This window comes from Petromyzon marinus, chromosome 74 (genome assembly GCF_048934315.1).
Source record: "Petromyzon marinus isolate PM22_M1 ecotype Great Lakes invasive population chromosome 74, UKy_Petmar_22M1.pri1.0, whole genome shotgun sequence".
Lineage (NCBI taxonomy): Eukaryota > Metazoa > Chordata > Hyperoartia > Petromyzontiformes > Petromyzontidae > Petromyzon > Petromyzon marinus.
In genome coordinates, this window is record NC_133740.1 from 5,355,600 (window position 1) to 5,377,009 (window position 21,410).

Sequence of the window (21,410 nt, forward strand, 5' to 3'; positions counted from 1 at the left end):
GTGAACCGGTCCCGGGCCTCCCCTAGGCCGACTCAGCCTCAAATGAGTACCTGGTGCGGTGTGTAAACATCGCCACTAGGGAGACAAAGGCGGTCGGGCGTGGTGCTGGCCACCCACCCCCTCGTGTACCGTTCTGGCCTTCATAGGTGCTCGCTAACAGCACTTGCCCCTACAGTCTGTTACAGGCTATATGGGGGATCTTTGTCTTTGTTTTTGTCTATGTGTGTGTGTCTGTCTGTGTGTCTGTGTGTGTCTGTGTGTGTCTATGTGTGTGTGTCTGTGTGTCTATGTGTGTGTGTCTATGTGTGTGTGTCTGTGTGTGTGTCTATAGGTGCTGCTACTCGCCACTGACACAGCACTTGCCCCTACAGCCTGTCTGAGGCTACACGGGGGAGCTTTGTCTTTGTCGCGATGTCTCGACAACAATCTTCATCACTCGCTGCTGCAACAACAGTAACAGTAGCAACAGTAGCAACAGCAGTAGCAGCAGCAGTAACAGTAGCAACAGCAGTAACAGTAGCAACAGTAGCAGTAGCAACAGCAGTAGCAGTAACAGTAGCAACAGCAGTAACAGTAGCAACAGTAGCAGTAGCAACAGCAGTAGCAGTAACAGTAGCAACAGCAGTAACAGTAGCAACACCAGTAGCAACAGCAGTAACAGTAGCAACAGCAGTAACAGTAACAGCAGCAGTAGGAGCAACAGCAGTAGCAGTAACAGTAGCAACAGCAGTAGCAACAGCAGTAACAGTAGCAACAGCAGTAGCAACAGCAGTAACAGTAGCAACAGCAGTAACAGTAGCAACAGCAGTAACAGCAGCAACAGCAGTAACAGTAACAGCAGCAGTAGGAGCAACAGCAGTAGCAGCAGCAGTAACAGTACCAACAGCAGTAGCAGCAGCAGCAGTAACAGCAGCAGCAGTAGGAGCAACAGCAGCAGCAGTAACAGCAGTAGCAGCAGTAACAGTACCAACAGCAGTAGCAACAGCAGCAGCAGTAGCAACAGCATAAACAGTAACATCAGCAGTAACAGCAGCAGTAGCAACAGCAGTAGCAACAGCAGTAACAGCAGCAACAGCAGTAGCAGTAACAGTAGCAACAGCAGTAGCAGTAACAGTAGCAACAGCAGTAGCAGCAGCAGTAACAGTAGTTGCTGCGTTTGCATCATCACCACCACCATCATCACCACCACCTCCACCACCATCACCACCTCCACCACCTTCACCACCACCTCCACCACAAGACAGAGGTCCCCCGCATAGCCTCAACATGCTGCTGGGGCAAGTGCTGTTAGTGAGCACCTATTAACCACAAACACCACCATCACCATCACCTCCACTACCACCAACACCACTACCAACACCACCACTACCACCATCTCCACCATCAACACCACTACCACTACCACCATCACCACTACCACTACCACCATCTCCACTACCATCTCCACCACCATCACCTCCACTACCACCAACACCACTACCACCATTATCACTACCACCACCACCATCTCCACTACCACCACTACCAACACCACCACCACTACCACCACTGCCACCACTACCACTACCACCACCATCACCACCACAACCACCACTAAACTCACCTGAAGTTCGTACAGAAAGTTCCACTCTCGCGTGCCATCAACATCCCAAAGCGAACAGCACCACCACCACCACTCCCTCCATGTACACAACGCGACTCACAGATCCATCTATCAATAATAGATACGGCCCATCTATTGATTTTAAATCAAAGTGTTCGTTTCCTTGCAATGACAGCTATCGATGATGACGATCGATCAATCGTTGATAACGATGATAACGATGATCGATCATCATTGATAACGATGATCGATCAATCGTTGATAATGATTGATCAATCGTTGATGATGATCGATCGATCATTGATAACGATGATTGATCAATCGTTGATAATGATCGATCATCTGATCAATCGATCATCTTCAACGATCCGTGACTTTTCGCTTTGCGCAGCCGTCGACAGAGGCACGGGCGGTCATCATCCAGCAGTGGATCGAGCACGGTGCCAGGCTAGGTGCACGAGGAGGTCAGGTGACGCGAGTCGACCTCTCGGTGCCAGGCTAGGTGCACGAGGAGGTCAGGTGACGCGAGTCGACCTCTCGGTGTCAGGCTAGGTGCACGAGGAGGTCACGTGACGCGAGTCGACCTCTCGGTGCCAGGCTAGGTGCACGAGGAGGTCACGTGACACGACTGGGGGTTGTAGCGTACTTCCAGTGCGTCCGTACGATTAGCCGAGGTCTCTGTTAATGAAAGTGTGTGAGTATTATATAGGTGTGCGTGTTGTGTGTGTATGTATAATGTATATTATATCGGTGTGTGTGTTGTGTGTGTATTGTGTGTGTGTGTGTATTATATAGGTGTGTGTTATATGTGTGTGTGTATTATATAGGTGTGTGTGTTGTGTGTGTATTATATGTGTGTGTATTATGTGTGTGTGTGTATTATATAGGTGTGTGTGTTGTGTGTGTATATTATATAGGTGTGTGTATGTATTATATATGTGTGTGTGTATTATATATAGGTGTGTGTGTATTATATAAGTGTGTGTGTGTATTATATGTGTGTGTATTATTTAAGTGTGTGTGTTTATTATATAAATGTGTGTGTGTATTATATGTGTGTGTGTATTATATGTGTGTGTATTACATAAGTGTGTGTATTATATAAGTGTGTGTGTTATATAAGTGTGTGTATATGATATGTGTGTCTGTGTATTATATGTGTGTGTGTATTTTATATATGTGTGTATTATATATATGTGTGTGTGTTATATAAGTGTGTGTGTATTACATAATAGTCTGTGTGTGCGTATTATATAAGTGTGTGTGTATTATATAAATGTGTATGTATGTTTACGTATATTTTAATAATTATAACTTTAACCGGTTTTTTTAAACAAAAAATCTACACGGACGTTAAACATTGTCAGTGTTTAAAATACAAATAATCACACGAACAAACTAACACGTGGGTGATGATGGTGGTGGTGGTGGTGATGGTGGTGGTGATGGCGGTGGTGATGGTGGTGGTGATGGTGGTGATGATGGCGGTGGTGATGGTGGTGGTGGTGATGGTGGTGATGGTGGTGGTGGTGATGGTGGTGGTGATGATGGTGGTGGTGTTGATGGTGACGGTGGTGGTAATGACGGTGGTGATGGCGGTGGTGACAGTGGTGGTGGTGACGATGGTGGTGATGATGGTGGTGGTGATGGCGGTGGTGACGGTGGTGGTGGTTATGGTGCTGGTGACGGTGGTGGTAGTGACGGTGGTAGTGACGGTGGTGGTGGTGCTGGTGACGATGGTGGCAGTGACGGCGGCGGCGGCAGCATTAGTGGCGCTGACGATGGTGACGGTGGTGGTGGTAATGATGGTGGTGATGATGGTGGTGGTGATGGTGATGATGGCGGTGGTGATGGTGGTGGTGATGATGGTGGTGATGGTGGTGGTGATGATGGTGGTGGTGATGGTGGTGATGGTGATGGTGGTGGTGACGATGGTGGTGATGGTGGTGATGGTGGTGATGGTGGTGATGGTGGTGGTGGTAATGATGGTGGTGGTGATGATGGTGGTGATGATGGTGGTGATGGTGATGATGGCGGTGGTGACGGCGGTGGTGACGATGGTGAAGGCGGTAGCAGCGGCGGCGGCGGTAGTAACGTCAGTCGTAGTGGCGGTGGTATCCGCTAGCAGGAGCTATGTTTGAACTCCCCATTCTCCGTGATGGACAGCTTGGTGGTGGTGGTGGTTGTTGTTGCGTTGTTGCCGGCACCACCGGCACCACCGCCGGCACCACCGCCGGCACCACCGCCGCCGGCACCACCACCGTGGGGGTTGTTGGGTGGTAGTCCGTTTCGCGCCTGACGCCTGTAGCGCTCCTTGAGCTGGGCCAACGCGCTCATGAGCCTTGAGTTGGCCTCGTCCAGAGACAGGATCCGCTTCTCCTGCACAGCCACCAACAACACCACCAACACCATCATCACCATCACCAACACAACCACCAACACAACCACCATCACCACAACCACCATCACCAACACCATCACCACAACCATCACCACCACCACCATCACCAACACCACCATCACCACCACCAACACCAACATCACCACCATCACCACCAACACCACCAACACCACCATCACCACCACCACCATCACCACCATCACCATCACCACCATCACCATCACCACCATCACCACAACCACCACCACAACCATCACCACCACCACCACCACCATCACCAACACCACAACCATCACCAACACCAACACCACCAACACCACCAACACCATCACCACCACCAACACCACCATCACCACCATCACCACCACCACCACCAACACCACCACCACCAACACCAACACCACCATCACCAACACCATCACCACAACCACCACAACCATCACCACCACCACCATTACCACCACCAACACCATTACCATCACCACCACCATCACCACCATCATCATTACCACCATCACCACAACCACCACCACAACCATCACCACCACCAACACCATCACCACCACCATCACCACCACCACCAACACCATCACCACCACCACCAACGCTGTCGTGGGCAGTGTTGTGGGTGGGGAGGGACAATTCCGATTGGCCTCTCCCCTCATGGCGTCTGTGACCACCACAGGGGCTAAATGGGGGCTTTGGATTGGTGCGAGGGGCTGGTAACCCCTCCACCTTCAACAAATTTACCACTAAACCACGACTAAGATATGTAACTAATACGCTTGTGCCGGAGGCCCCGGGGGGACAGGCGTCTATGACGTCTCCTGGCCAAACCCCATTTGGCGGAGCCAGGAGATTGAATCTCTACCCTGAGGGCTCCTCCAGAAATAACAAAAAGCCACTTCGGATGGCCACGTGGAATGTTCAAACGCTCACTGCTGAGTAGAGGCTGCCACTCCTCTGTCGGGAGCTGGACCGGTACCGCCTGGATCTCTGTGGCATTCAGGAGGTCCGATGGACCGGTTCTTGCTCCAGCCACCATGAGGGGTGGACAGTCCTCTACTCGGGGCAGCAGACTGCCAAACAACAGGGTGTGGCTCTTCTTGTGAATAAAATAATGAAGGGGGCGTGGGAGCGTGGCGGTGAGGTGTGGGAAGCTGTAAGCCCCAGGCTACTTTGGGCTCGCCTTCCCATCAACCAGAGGCGAGGAGGGGTGGTCGTGGTTACTTACGCCCCCACTGAAGACGAACATCCATGGAGGGATGCAGGCAAGGCTGATGAGTCAGATGCCTTCAATGACCTCCTGTCACAGGTGCTGGCTAAAGTGGCCCTTCGGGATAGAGTCATCTTGTTGGGTGACTTCAATGCCCGAGTTGGTCATGATGCTGGCACCTGGTCTGGAGTGATTGGAGGGCATGGGCCAGATCAGCTCAATAAGAACGGTAGGAGGCTGCTAGATTTTTGTGTAATTACCAACACGCTGTTCCGGCATCGGCGCATCCACACAACATCATGGATGCATGCCGGGTCCAAGCAAGAACATCTGCTGGACTACATAGTGACGGACCAGCGGATGCGAGCCCATGTCCTTGACACCAGGACCTACCGTGGAGCTGATCTGCCCACTGACCTTGGACTAGTCATCTGTAAGATGCACCTGCCATTCTTCCACTCTGGTGGTGGGTGTACACCCAGGACCCCATTCCGACCTAAAGTGGCCTGGTCTCAATTCGCTGATGAAAGTTGCAAGCGAAAATTTCATCATCGCTTGCAGCTGGGGTTGGCATCGTCCCCGGCTCCTCCAGATGTCGAGGGTAAATGGGCGAGGTTTAAGGACTGTGGCTCATGCAGCTGCAATGGCTGCTTTGGGTACGCGGTCCAGACCTCCCCAGAGACACTGGCTGACAGAGGAGGTGTTCAGGATGGTTGAGAAAAAGCGACAGGCCCACTGTCATCGGCTCCAGCATCCCAGGTCGGAGAATGAGGAGGCTTACCGCAGCCTTCGCTCGGAGGTTCGGAGAGCCGTGAGGCGCTGCAAGGATGGGTGGTGGTCGCGGGTTGCTGAGGAGATGGAGTCTGCCTCAGTGGCCCGCGATCACAAATCTCTATTTAACTACATCAAAAAAGTAACTTGCAGTGCCACACCTATTACCATCACTAGGGGAAAAAACGTTGATCCAATCTCCGACCCCCAGGAACAGGTTTGCAGATTTGCTGGGCATGTCTGTGAGGTCCTGGGGGAGGGGGAATCCCTCAGCCAGGAAAACAACGTGGCACAAAGTGGGGATGACCGTGCTGAGGCTGCGGTGCCTCAAATATTGGAAGAAGTCACCCCCTGTGAGTGGCTGGCTGAGGTGCCATTTGTTGAGGAAGTACTGAGGGCGATCCAGAGTCTAAGACCAGGCAAGGCACCGGGCAGAGATGATCTCCCAAGGGAAATGCTGAGGGAGGGTCGCGTTTGTGCACAGACTGCTCTAAATGACATCATAACAGTCTGGACCACTGGACGGGTTCCACAGGATTGGAAGGATGCCCTGGTGGTCCCCCTCTTTAAGAAGGGGGACTGCACAGACTGTAACAACTACAGGGGCATCTCACTCAGTGTGCCGGGAAAGGTCCTGGCAAGGATTATTCAACATCGCCTTGCCAGGCACGCTGAGGAAAGGCTTGCGGAGCCCCAATGCGGTTTCAGGAAAAGGCGGTCCTGCACAGATGCCATATTTTCTGTCTGTCTGCTACAGCAGAGGTGTAGGGAATTCTAAGACCAACAAATCTGCTTTATTGACCTGGTCAAGGGCTATGATACCATCAGTAGGCCTGGGCTCTGGGTTGTTCTTCGTGCTTTTGGAGTCGCTGACCCTCTGCTCACGATCATTAAAGACCTTCATGATGGTGAGCGGGCCCGGATTAAACTACGTGGCCGGGAGTCAGAGCCATTCCCTGTACACCTTGGGGTGCGACAGGGATATCCTCTGGCTCCCACATTATTTAACATCTATTTTGACCATGTAGTTCGTGAAGCCTTCAGTAGCTGTACCGCAGGAATTTCCATATGGTACAGATACAATGGGAGGCTGATCGATGCCCGGGTGCGGTCAAGGGATGGCTCCGTATTGCACAACCACGTTATGTATGCCGATGATTTGGTAATAGCTGCTCATTCAGAGGAGGAGTTGGAGGCGCTGCTGCTGAACCTGGAGCTTGCCACCTAGAGGTGGGGCCTTACCATCAGCCCCACCAAAACTAAGCACCTGCCTGGGTATTTTGTACCATCGGACACTCCACCCTTACAATTCCCAATTGGTGATGGGGCAGTTGTGGAGAGAGTTTCCATACCTGGGCAGTGTGCTTATGACCGGCTCCAGTTTAACATAAGAGGTCTCACTCAGAATCAGTTGAGCGGCAATATCTTTCATCGGTTGCGTAACGCTGTGTGGAAGCTACCTGGTCTGTCGCTCCGCACTAAGCTTCAGGTCTTCTCGGCCACGGTCATTCCCTCCCTTCTCTACGCTTGCGAAACGTGGACCCCCTTAATGGAACATCTTCGCCGGTTGGAAACATTTAGGCTGGCCTGCCTACGATCCATTCTGGGTTTAACCAGGCTGGATCATATTCTTGAAAGATCTGGACAAGGTCCCATCGGTGAGCTCCTCCGGCGGGCAAGGCTGCGTTGGCTGGGTCATGTAGCCCGCATGCCCAGCCACCGCATGCCAAAACAGCTTTTTCATAATAAAGGTTTTTGGGTTAGATCGCGTTATTTAGAAATGTGTCGTAACCCTCCACCACCCGACACGGCCAATCAGCAAAAAAAAGTGTCACTTTGACAAAAGACAAATAATTCACTACTTTATAAATAAACGCGATCTAACCCAAAAACCTTTATTATGAATAATATTGGTCGCGAAAGCCTACGTGTTAAACCAAAACAGCTTTTGTTCGGCCGGATCGAGGGGGCTAAACGGGCGTGGCACGGGTTAGAGAAGAGATGGAGTGATGTGGTACAAGAGGACGTGGAGCTGAGTGGACTTGCCGATGACTGGTGCCAGCGGTGTCAAGATCGGCCTCTGTGGAGGAGGCTCGTGAAGGACGCTACTGGGCAGTTGGAGGCAGTCGCCCTCCAACAACAACGGAGGGCGGAGGAGCGACGCTCACAACAACGAGCGGAGCACCGGGTGGCTGAAGCACAGCAGGTTGGCACAGTAGGGGGCACAGGTGGTGCATCAGCCAGTCATCTCAGTCATCTCAGTCAGTCGACCCGTGGCACCTGGGTCTGCCCCGTGACCTCCTGCCAGCGGGCGTTCGACACTTCACGTGGCCTCACGGTGCACATAGCCTGGCACAAGCGTCGTGGTGACGTCACCGCCACTTAGTGGTGAATGGCGGTTGTTGTTGTTGTTGTGTGACTGTGTGGCTGTGTCACGGTGTGACGCGCGTGTCACCTGTGCGTGGATGATCTGTTGCTTGGCGTCGATCACCGCCTGCATCTCCGCGTGGTCCCTCTTGAGCTCCTCCTCCACGGCGATCAGCCTGGGGGGGTCACGTGGGGGGGGGGGGGTCATGTGGGGTGGGTTACGGTTACCCACCCACCAACTCACTCAGTCACCCACCCACTCACCCAGTCACCCACCCACCGACTCACCCACTCACCCACCCACCCACCAACTCACTCATCCACCCACCAACTCACCCACTCACCCACCCACCCACCAACTCACCCACCAACTCACCCAACCACCAACTCACCCACCCACCCACCCACCAACTCACCCACCCACCAACTCACCCACTCACCCACCCACCCACCAACTCACCCACCAACTCACCCACCCACCCACCAACTCACCCACTCACCCACCTACTCACCCACCAACTCACCCACCCACTCACCCACCCACTCACCCACTCACCCAGTTACCTACTCACCCAGTCACCCAGTCACCCACTCAGCCAGTCACCCACCCACCCACCCGCCCACCCACCCACTCACCAACTCACCCACCCACCCACCAACTCACCCACCCACCCATCCACCCACCCACCCGCCCACCAATCCCACCCACCTGCTGATGATTCCCTTCATCTGCGCCTCCTTGTCCTCCTGCTGACGCCGTAGGCGCTCGTCACTCTCGTCGAGGCGAGCGCGATATTCCCGCTGCACGGCGTCGCGCTGCTCCTCCTGCAGACGCAGGCGCTGGGCGCAGGCCTGCTGGCGGCGCGTCGACGCCGCCAGCAGCTCACGCACCGCCGTCAGCTCAGACTCGTACTGCCGGGGGACATCACAACCACCAACAACGTCACCAACGTCACCACCAACACCACCATCAACGTCACCAACGTCACCAACGTCATCACCGTCACCACCAACAACACCACCATCATCATCAACGTCACCAACGTCACCAACAACGTCACCAACATCGTCACCGTCACCACCAACACCACCATCATCATCAACGTCACCACCAACAACGTCACCAACGTCACCAACGTCACCAACAACAACGTCAACAACGTCACCAACGTCACCAACATCGTCACCGTCACCACCACCAATGTCACCACCACCACCAACACGGCAGGCGCTGGGCGCAGGCCTGCTGGCGGCGCGTCGACGCCGCCAGCAGCTCACGCACCGCCGTCAGCTCAGACTCGTACTGCCGGGGGACATCACAACCACCAACAACGTCACCAACAACGTCACCAACAACGTCACCACCAACACCACCATCAACGTCACCAACGTCACCAACGTCACCAACGTCACCAACATCGTCACCGTCACCACCAACAACACCACCATCATCATCAACGTCACCAACGTCACCAACGTCACCAACAACGTCACCAACGTCACCAACGTCATCACCGTCACCACCAACACCACCATCATCATCATCATCAACGTCACCACCAACAACGTCACCAACGTCACCAACGTCACCACCAACAACACCACCATCATCATCAACGTCACCACCACCAACACCACCATCATCACCAACGTCACCAACATCGTCACCGTCAACACCACCAACACCACCATCATCATCAACGTCACCACCAACAACGTCACCAACGTCACCAACGTCATCACCGTCACCACCACCAACAATGTCACCAACGTCACCAACGTCACCAACGTCACCAACGTCACCAATGTCACCACCACCACCACCAACACCGCAGGCGCTGGGCGCAGGCCTGCTGGCGGCGCGTCGACGCCGCCAGCAGCTCACGCACCGCCGTCAGCTCAGACTCGTACTGCCGGGGGACATCACAACCACCAACAACGTCACCAACGTCATCACCACCAACACCACCATCATCATCATCAACGTCACCACCAACAACGTCACCAACGTCACCAACAACGTCACCAACGTCACCACCAACACCACCATCAACGTCACCAACGTCACCAACGTCATCACCGTCACCACCAACAACACCACCATCATCATCAACGTCACCAACGTCACCAACAACGTCACCAACATCGTCACCGTCACCACCAACACCACCATCAACGTCACCACCAACAACGTCACCAACGTCACCAACGTCACCAACAACAACGTCAACAACGTCACCAACGTCACCAACATCGTCACCGTCACCACCACCAATGTCACCACCACCACCACCAACACCGCAGGCGCTGGGCGCAGGCCTGCTGGCGGCGAGTCGACGCCGCCAGTAGCTCACGCACTGCCGTCAGCTCAGACTCGTACTGCCGGGGGGACATCACAACCACCAACAACGTCACCAACGTCACCAACGTCATCACCGTCACCACCAACAACACAACCATCATCATCATCATCACCGTCACCACCAACACCACCATCATCATCATCATCAACGTCACCACCAACAACGTCACCAACGTCACCAACGTCACCACCAACAACACCACCATCATCATCAACGTCACCACCACCAACACCACCATCATCACCAACGTCACCAACATCGTCACCGTCAACACCACCAACACCACCATCATCATCAACGTCACCACCAACAACGTCACCAACGTCACCAACGTCATCACCGTCACCACCACCAACAATGTCACCAACGTCACCAACGTCACCAACGTCACCAACGTCACCAATGTCACCACCACCACCACCAACACCGCAGGCGCTGGGCGCAGGCCTGCTGGCGGCGCGTCGACGCCGCCAGCAGCTCACGCACCGCCGTCAGCTCAGACTCGTACTGCCGGGGGACATCACAACCACCAACAACGTCACCAACGTCATCACCACCAACACCACCATCATCATCATCAACGTCACCACCAACAACGTCACCAACGTCACCAACAACGTCACCAACGTCACCACCAACACCACCATCAACGTCACCAACGTCACCAACGTCATCACCGTCACCACCAACAACACCACCATCATCATCAACGTCACCAACGTCACCAACAACGTCACCAACATCGTCACCGTCACCACCAACACCACCATCAACGTCACCACCAACAACGTCACCAACGTCACCAACGTCACCAACAACAACGTCAACAACGTCACCAACGTCACCAACATCGTCACCGTCACCACCACCAATGTCACCACCACCACCACCAACACCGCAGGCGCTGGGCGCAGGCCTGCTGGCGGCGAGTCGACGCCGCCAGTAGCTCACGCACTGCCGTCAGCTCAGACTCGTACTGCCGGGGGGACATCACAACCACCAACAACGTCACCAACGTCACCAACGTCATCACCGTCACCACCAACAACACAACCATCATCATCATCATCAACGTCACCACCAACAACGTCACCAACGTCACCAACGTCACCACCAACAACACCACCATCATCATCAACGTCACCACCAACAACACCACCATCATCATCAACGTCACCACCACCAACACCACCATCATCACCAACGTCACCAACATCGTCACCGTCAACACCACCAACACCACCATCATCATCAACGTCACCACCAACAACGTCACCAACGTCACCAACGTCATCACCGTCACCACCACCAACAATGTCACCAATGTCACCAACGTCACCAACGTCACCAACGTCACCAATGTCACCACCACCACCACCAACACCGCAGGCGCTGGGCGCAGGCCTGCTGGCGGCGCGTCGACGCCGCCAGCAGCTCACGCACCGCCGTCAGCTCAGACTCGTACTGCCGGGGGACATCACAACCACCAACAACGTCACCAACGTCATCACCACCAACACCACCATCATCATCATCAACGTCACCACCAACAACGTCACCAACGTCACCAACAACGTCACCAACGTCACCACCAACACCACCATCAACGTCACCAACGTCACCAACGTCATCACCGTCACCACCAACAACACCACCATCATCATCAACGTCACCAACGTCACCAACAACGTCACCAACATCGTCACCGTCACCACCAACACCACCATCAACGTCACCACCAACAACGTCACCAACGTCACCAACGTCACCAACAACAACGTCAACAACGTCACCAACGTCACCAACATCGTCACCGTCACCACCACCAATGTCACCACCACCACCACCAACACCGCAGGCGCTGGGCGCAGGCCTGCTGGCGGCGAGTCGACGCCGCCAGTAGCTCACGCACTGCCGTCAGCTCAGACTCGTACTGCCGGGGGGACATCACAACCACCAACAACGTCACCAACGTCACCAACGTCATCACCGTCACCACCAACAACACAACCATCATCATCATCATCAACGTCACCACCAACAACGTCACCAACGTCACCAACGTCACCACCAACAACACCACCATCATCATCAACGTCACCACCAACAACACCACCATCATCATCAACGTCACCACCACCAACACCACCATCATCACCAACGTCACCAACATCGTCACCGTCAACACCACCAACACCACCATCATCATCAACGTCACCACCAACAACGTCACCAACGTCACCAACGTCATCACCGTCACCACCACCAACAATGTCACCAATGTCACCAACGTCACCAACGTCACCAACGTCACCAATGTCACCACCACCACCACCAACACCGCAGGCGCTGGGCGCAGGCCTGCTGGCGGCGCGTCGACGCCGCCAGCAGCTCACGCACCGCCGTCAGCTCAGACTCGTACTGCCGGGGGACATCACAACCACCAACAACGTCACCAACGTCACCAACGTCATCACCGTCACCACCAACACCACCATCAACGTCACCAACGTCACCAACGTCATCACCGTCACCACCAACACCACCAACAACGTCACCAACGTCACCACCAACAACACCAACAACGTCACCAACGTCACCAACGTCACCAACGTCATCACCGTCACCACCAACAACACCAACAACATCACCAACGTCACCAACGTCACAAACATCGTCAGCGTCACCACCACCAACACCACCATCATCTTCAACGTCACCACCAACAACGTCACCAACGTCACCAACGTCACCAACATCGTCACCGTCACCACCACCAACACCACCATCATCATCAACGTCACCACCAACATCACCAACGTCACCGCCACCAACATCGTCACCGTCACCACCAACAACGTCACCAACGTCACCAACATCGTCACGGTCACCACCACCAACACCACCATCATCATCAACGTCACCACCAACAACGTCACCAACGTCACCGCCACCAACATCGTCAGTGTCACCACCACCAACACCACCATCATCATCATCACCATCACCACCAACAACGTCACCAACGTCACCAACATCATCACCATCACCACCAACAACGTCACCAACGTCACCAACGTCATCACCGTCATCACCGTCACCACCACCAACACCACCATCATCGTCAACGTCACCACCACCAACGTCACCAACGTCCCGCCACCAACATCATCACCGTCACCACCAACAACGTCACCACCATCATCATCAACGTCACCACCAGCAACGTCACCACCACCAACGTCACCACCACCAACGTCACCACCACCAACGTCACCACCACCAACGTCACCACCACCAACGTCACCACCACCATCACCAACGTCACCAACGTCACCACCACCAGCAACGTCACCACCACCAACATCACCGCCACCACCACTTCTACCGCCATTACCACTTGTACCGTCAACCCCACCACCACTCACTCACCCACTCACCCAGTCACCCACTCACTCAATCACCCACTCACCCAGTCACCCACTCACTCAGTCACCCACTCACTCAGTCACCCACTCACTCAGTCACCCACTCACCCAGTCACCCACTCACTCAGTCACCCACTCACTCAGTCACCCACTCACCCAGTCACCCACTCACTCAGTCACCCACTCACTCAGTCACTCACTCACCCAGTCACCCACTCACTCAGTCACCCACTCACCCAGTCACCCACTCACTCAGTCACTCACCCAGTCACCCACTCACTCAGTCACCCAGTCACTCAGTCACCCACTCACCCAGTCACCCACTCACTCAGTCACCCACTCACTCAGTCACTCACCCAGTCACCCACTCACTCAGTCACCCAGTCACTCAGTCACCCACTCACTCAGTCACCCACTCACCCAGTCACCCACTCACTCAGTCACCCACTCACCCAGTCACCCACTCACTCAGTCACCCACTCACCCAGTCACCCACTCACTCAGTCACCCACTCACTCAGTCACCCACTCACCCAGTCACCCACTCACTCAGTCACCCACTCACTCAGTCACCCACTCACTCAGTCACCCACTCACCCAGTCACCCACTCACCCAGTCACCCACTCACTCAGTCACCCACTCACTCAGTCACCCACTCACTCAGTCACCCACTCACTCAGTCACCCACTCACTCAGTCACCCACTCACTCAGTCACTCACTCACCCAGTCACCCACTCACTCAGTCACCCACTCACCTAGTCACCCACTCACTCAGTCACCCACTCACCCACTCACCCACTCACTCAGTCACTCACCCAGTCACCCACTCACTCAGTCACCCAGTCACTCAGTCACCCAGTCACTCAGTCACCCACTCACTCACCTTCCTGAGGATGCGCTGCTGCTCGTCAGTGTGATGCTGGTGGTGGTGGTCTTCAGTGTGATGCTGGTGGTGGTCTTCAGTGTGGTGCTGGTGGTGGTCTTCAGTGTGGTGGTGCTGCTCGTGGTGATGGAGGTCTTCAGTGTGGTGGTGCTGGTGGTGCTGGTGGTGGTGCAGGTGGTGGTGGTGGAGGTCGTCCGGGTCGTGGTCGCTGCACTGGAGGTGCAGGAGCCAGGCAGCGGTGCGCTCCACAGGAGAGAGTTCAGCGGCGATCACGGGAGACTCGGGCTGCGTCACACCGCCAAGCGTCACACCGCCAAGCGTCACACCCCCAAGCGTCACACCCCAAGCGTCACACGGCACGTCACACCACGCGTCACACCCCCGCACGTCACACCGCACGCGTCACACCCCCAAGCGTCACACGGCACGTCACACCGCGCGTCACACCCCCCGCGCGTCACACCCCCGCGCGTCACACCGCAAAGCGTCACACGGAACGTCACACCCCCACGCGTCACACCACGCGCGTCACACCACGCACGTCACAAAGCACATCACACCGCGCGTCACAGAATGCGCATCATAGCAAGCGTGTCACATTACACATCACACCACATGTCACACCGCACACCATACCGCACTGTACCACCCGGTACGGTGAGCCGGTGTATGTGTGTGGGGCACTCACCGGGTACCCGGTGAACCGGTATGGCAAAACAACCCCCTACATCCTCGCGGTGCCGGACGGGCAACGCTGTTGTGGACAGTGCTGCGGGGGGGAGGGCCAATTCCGATTGGCCCTCAGGGCGTTTGTAGCCACCACAGCGGCCAAACGGGGGCTCTGGATTGGTGCAAGGGGCTGGTAGCCCCTCCATCTTCAATTAACTACCACTAAACCACGTCTAAAATATCTAATAAGCTTGTGCCGGAGAACCCGGAGGGACAGGCGTCAATGACGTCTCCTGGCCAAACCCCATTTAGCGGAGCCAGGAGATTGAATCTCTACACCTCGGGGCTGCTCCAGAAGCAACGAAAAGCCACTGCGGGTGGCCACGTGGAATGTTCGAACGCTCACTGCAGAGGAGAGGCTGCCACTCCTCTGTCGGGAGCTGAACCGGCACTGCCTGGATCTCTGTGGCATTCAGGAGGTCCGGTGGACCGGCTCTGGCTCCTACCACCATGAGGGGTGGACAGTCCTCTACTCGGGGCAGCAGACTGCCAAACAATAGGGTGTGGCTCTTCTTCTGAACAAAATAATGAAGGGGCATGGGAGCGTGGCAGTGAGGTGTGAGAAGCTGTAAGCCCCAGGCTACTTTGGGCTCGCCTTCCCATTAACATCCATGGAGGGATGCAGGCAAGGCCGATGAGTCAGATGCCTTCTATGACCTCCTGTCACAGGTGCTAGCTAAAGTGGCCCCTCGGGATAGTCATCCTGTTGGGTGACTTCAATGCCCGAGTTGATCATAATGCTGGCACCTGGTCTGAAGTGATTGGAAGGCATGGGCCAGATCAAACTCAATAACAATGGTAGGAGGCTGCTAGATTTTTGTGCAGCCCATGGGCTTGTAATTACCAACACGCTGTTCCGGCATCGGCTTATCCACACAACATCATGGATGCATGCCGGGTCCAAGCAAGAACATCTGCTGGACTACATAGTGACGGACCAGCGGATGCGAGCCCATGTCCTTGACACCAGGACCTACCGTGGAGCTGATCTACCCTCAGACCATCGAATTGTCATCTGTAAGATGCGCCTGCCATTCTTGCACTCCGGTGGTGGGTGTACACCCAGGACCCCATTCCAACCTAAGGTGGCCTGGTCTCAGCTAGCTGATAAAAGTTGCAAGAGAGAATTTAATCATCGCTTGCGGCTGGGGTTGGCATCGTCCCCCACTCCTACTAATTTCGACTCATGCAGCTGCAATGGCTGCTTTGGGTACACGGTCCAGACCTCCACAGAGACCCTGGCTGACAGAGGAGGTGTTCAGGATGTTTGAGAAAAAGTGACAGGCCCACTCTAATCGTCTACAGCATCCCACGTCAGAGAATGAGGAGGCTTACCGCAGCCTTTGCTCGGAGGTTCGGAGAGCCGTGAGGCGCTGCAAAGATGGGTGGTGGTCGCGGGTTGCTGAGGAGATGGAGTCTGCCTGAATGGCCCCTGATAACAAATCCCTATTTAAGTCCATCAAAAAAGTAACCTGCAGCACCACACCTATTACCATCATCACGGGAAAGAGCGGTGATCCAATCTCTGAGCCCCAGGAACAGGTTTGCAGATTTGCTGAGCATTTCCGTGAGGTCCTGGGAGAGGGGAAAGTGGGGATGACCCTGCTGAGGCTGCGGTGCCTCAAATATTGAAGGAGGAAATCACCCCCTGTGAGTGGCTGGCTGAGGTGCCATCTGTTGAGAAAGTACTGAAGGCGATCCCGAGTCTGAGACCAGGAAAGGCACCGGGCAGAGATGCTCTCCCAAACGAAATACTGAGGGAGGGTGGCGTTTGTGCGCAGACTGCCCTACATGACATCATAACAACAGTCTGGGCTACTGGACGGGTTCCGCGGGATTGGAAGGATGCCCTGATGGTCCCCTCTTTAAGAAAGGGGACCGCACAGACTGTAACAACTACAGGGGCATCTCACTCCTCAGTGTGCCGGGAAAGGTCCTGGCAAGGATTATTCAACATCGCCTCGCCAGGCACGCTAAGGAGAGGCTTGCGGAGCCCCAATGCGGTTTCAGGAAAGGGCGGTCCTGCACAGATACCATATTTTCTGTCTGTCTGCTACAGCAGAGGTGTAGGGAAATCCAACAAGACCAATATCTCTGCTTTATTGACCTGATCAAGGCCTATGATACCATCAGTAGGCCTGGGCTCTGGATTGTTCTTCGTGCTTTCGGAGTCCCTGACCCTCTGTTCACGATCATTAAGGACCTTCATGATGGTGAGCGGGCCCGGGTAAAACTACGTGGCCGGGAGTCAGAGCCATTCCCTGTACACCTTGGGGTGCGACAGGGATGTCCTATGGCTCCCACATTATTTAACATCTATTTTGACCACGTAGTTCGTGAAGCCTTCAATAGCTGTACCGTTGGAATTTCCATCTGGCACAGATACAATGGGAGGCTGATCGATGCCCGGGTGCGGTCAAGGGATGGTTCCCTATTGCTCAACCACGTTATGTATGCCGATGATCTGGTAATTGCTGCTCACTCAGAGGAGGAGTTGGAGGCACTGCTGATAAATCTGGAGCTTGCCACCATCAGATGGGGCCTTACCATCAGGCCCACCAAAACTAAGCACCTGCCTGGGTATTTTGTACCATCGGATACTCCACCCCCACAACTCCCAATTGGTGATAGGTTCAGTTGTGGAGAGAGTGGAGAGTTTCCCATACCTGGGCAGTGTGCTTATGATCGGCTCCGGTTTGGCAGCAGAGGTCTCACTCCGAATCAGTCGAGCGGCAATATCTTTTCATCGGTTGCGTAACGCTGTGTGGAAGCTACCTGGTCTGTCGCTCCGCACTAAGCTTCAGGTCTTCTCGGGCCACGGTCATTCCCTCCCTTCTCTACGCTTGCGGAACGTGGACCCCCCTAATGGAACATCTTCGCCGGTTAGAAACATTTAGGCTAGGCCTGCCTACGATCCATCCTGGGTTTAACCAGGATTGTGTGAGGAGCTCACAAATTCGTGAAAGATCTCGGCAAGGTCCCATCGGTGAGCTCCTCTGGCAGGCAAGGCTGCGTTGGCTGGGTCATGTAGCCCGCATGCCCAGCCACTGCATGCCCAAACAGCTTTTGTTCGGCCGGATCTAGGGGGCTAAACAGGCGCGGCACGGGCTAGAGAAGAGATGGAGTGATGTGGTAGAGGACGTGGAGCTGAGTGGACTTGCCGATGACCGGTACCAGCGGTGTCAAGATCGGCCTCTGTGGAGGAGGCTCGTGAAGGACGCTACTGGGCAGTTGGAGGCAGTCGCCCTCCAACAACAACGGAGGGCGGAGGAGCGATGCTCACAACAACGAGCTGAGCGCCGGTTGGCTAAAGCACAGTAGGTTGGCACAGTAGGGGGCACAGGTGGTGCATCAGCCAGTCATTTCAGTCAGTCGACCCGTGGCACCTGGGTCTTGTCCCGTGACCTCCTGCCAGCGGGCGTTCGACACTTCACGTAGCCTCAGGGTGCACATAGTCTGGCACAAGCGTCGTGGTGACGTCACCGCCACTTAGCGGCGAACGGCGGTTGTTGTTGTTGTTGTTGGACGACTCACCGGGGCTCGGTGAGCCGCTGGGCGTGCCGCCGGAGTGGGGCTCTCGGCCTTGGAGGACCCGGAATGTTGCCGTGGCCGTGCCACCGGCAACGCCGCCGCCGTCCCCCCGGATGGGGGGCCCTGCGTGCCGGGGGCCCCCTCGGCGAGGCCCGGCGGGGGTCCCGGCGGGCCCCGGCGAACCCCCTTGCCTCCAGGGGTGGGAGCGGCGTCTGTCGGGCGAGGCATGGAGGTTAGAAGCTTAGAAGTAGAAACTACATCAGAGTTCATGGTTTAGTCTATGGGTCCCTGTGTAGACGTGTAAGTGACACATACAGAGACACACAGACTCTGTGTGTGTCACCATGGGTCTCTATGTAGACATGTAGTGACACACACAGAGACACACAGACACTGTGTGTATCACCATGGGTCTCTATGTAGACATGTAGTGACACACACAGAGACACACAGACACTGTGTGTATCACCATGGGTCTCTATGTAGACCTGTAGTGACACACACAGAGACACACAGACACTGTGTGTATCACCATGGGTCTCTATGTAGACCTGTAGTGACACACACAGAGACACACAGACTCTGTGTGTGTCACCATGTGTCTCTATGTAGACCTGTAGTGACACACACAGAGACTGACAGACTCTGTGTGTATCACCATGGGTCTCTATGTAGACTAGTAGTGACACACACAGAGACACACAGACTCTGTGTGTGTCACCATGGGTCTCTATATAGACCACTAGTGACACACACAGAGACACACAGACACTGTGTGTATCACCATGGGTCTCTATGTAGACCTGTAGTGACACACACAGAGACTCACAGACACTGTGTGTATCACCATGGGTCTCTATGTAGACCTGTAGTGACACACACAGAGACACACAGACACTGTGTTTATCACCATGGGTCTCTATGTAGACCTGTAGTGACACACACAGAGACACACAGACTCTGTGTGTATCACCATGGGTCTCTATGTAGACATCTAGTGACACACAGAGACACACAGACACTGTGTGTATCACCATGGGTCTCTATGTAGACGTGTAGTGACACACAGAGACACACGGACACTGTGTGTATCACCATGGGTCTCTATGTAGACCTGTAGTAACACACACAGAGACACACAGACACTGTGTGTATCACCATGGGTCTCTATGTAGACCTGTAGTGACACACACAGAGACACACAGACACTGTGTGTATCACCATGGGTCTATATGTAGACCTGTAGTGACACACACAGAGACACACAGACTCTGTGTATCACCATGGGTCTCTATGTAGACCTGTAGTGACACACACAGAGACTCACAGACACTGTGTGTATCACCATGGGTCTCTATGCAGACCTCTAGTGACACACACAGAGACACACAGACACTGTGTGTATCACCATGGGGCTCTTTGTAGACCTGCAGTGACACACACAGAGACACACAGACACTGCGTGTATCACCATGGGTCTCTATGTAGACCTGCAGTGACACACACAGAGACACACAGACACTGTCTGTATCACCATGGGTCTCTATGTAGACCTGTAGTGACACACACAGAGACACACAGACTCTGTGTATCACCATGGGTCTCTATGTAGACCTGTAGTGACACACACAGAGACTCACAGACACTGTGTGTATCACCATGGGTCTCTATGCAGACCTCTAGTGACACACACAGAGACACACAGACACTGTGTGTATCACCATGGGGCTCTTTGTAGACCTGCAGTGACACACACAGAGACACACAGACACTGCGTGTATCACCATGGGTCTTTATGTATACAAGTAGTGACACACAGAGACACACAGACACTGTGTGTATCACCATGGGTCTCTATGTAGACCTATAGTGACACACAGAGACACACAGACTCTGTGTGTATCACCATGGGTCTCTGTGTAGACCTGTAGTGACACACACAGAGACACACAGACACTGTATGTATCACCATGGGTCTCTATGTAGACTAGTAGTGACACACAGAGACACACAGACACTGTGTGTATCACCATGGGTCTCTATGTAGACCTGTAGTGACACACACAGAGACACACAGACACTGTGTGTATCACCATGGGTCTTTATGTATACAAGTA

General features: G+C 54.5%; 1 protein-coding gene across 1 annotated transcript in view; it reads right to left on the reverse strand.

Moving 5' to 3' along the window:
• Positions 1-206: 206 nt before the first annotated feature.
• Positions 207-21,410, reverse strand: part of LOC116958248 (uncharacterized) — a 110,758-nt gene continuing 89,554 nt past the window's right edge. The window contains exons 15-26 of the mRNA XM_076056176.1: positions 19,297-19,505; positions 15,034-15,318; positions 13,045-13,142; positions 12,573-12,594; positions 12,126-12,185; positions 11,638-11,697; positions 11,169-11,228; positions 10,678-10,737; positions 10,189-10,268; positions 9,068-9,646; positions 8,447-8,534; positions 207-3,982 (exon numbers count right to left, since the gene is read on the reverse strand). Coding sequence (XP_075912291.1) covers positions 3,725-3,982; positions 8,447-8,534; positions 9,068-9,646; positions 10,189-10,268; positions 10,678-10,737; positions 11,169-11,228; positions 11,638-11,697; positions 12,126-12,185; positions 12,573-12,594; positions 13,045-13,142; positions 15,034-15,318; positions 19,297-19,505 — 1,859 coding nt within the window. The 3' untranslated portion in view covers positions 207-3,724. The remainder of the gene's footprint in view (positions 3,983-8,446; positions 8,535-9,067; positions 9,647-10,188; positions 10,269-10,677; positions 10,738-11,168; positions 11,229-11,637; positions 11,698-12,125; positions 12,186-12,572; positions 12,595-13,044; positions 13,143-15,033; positions 15,319-19,296; positions 19,506-21,410) is intronic.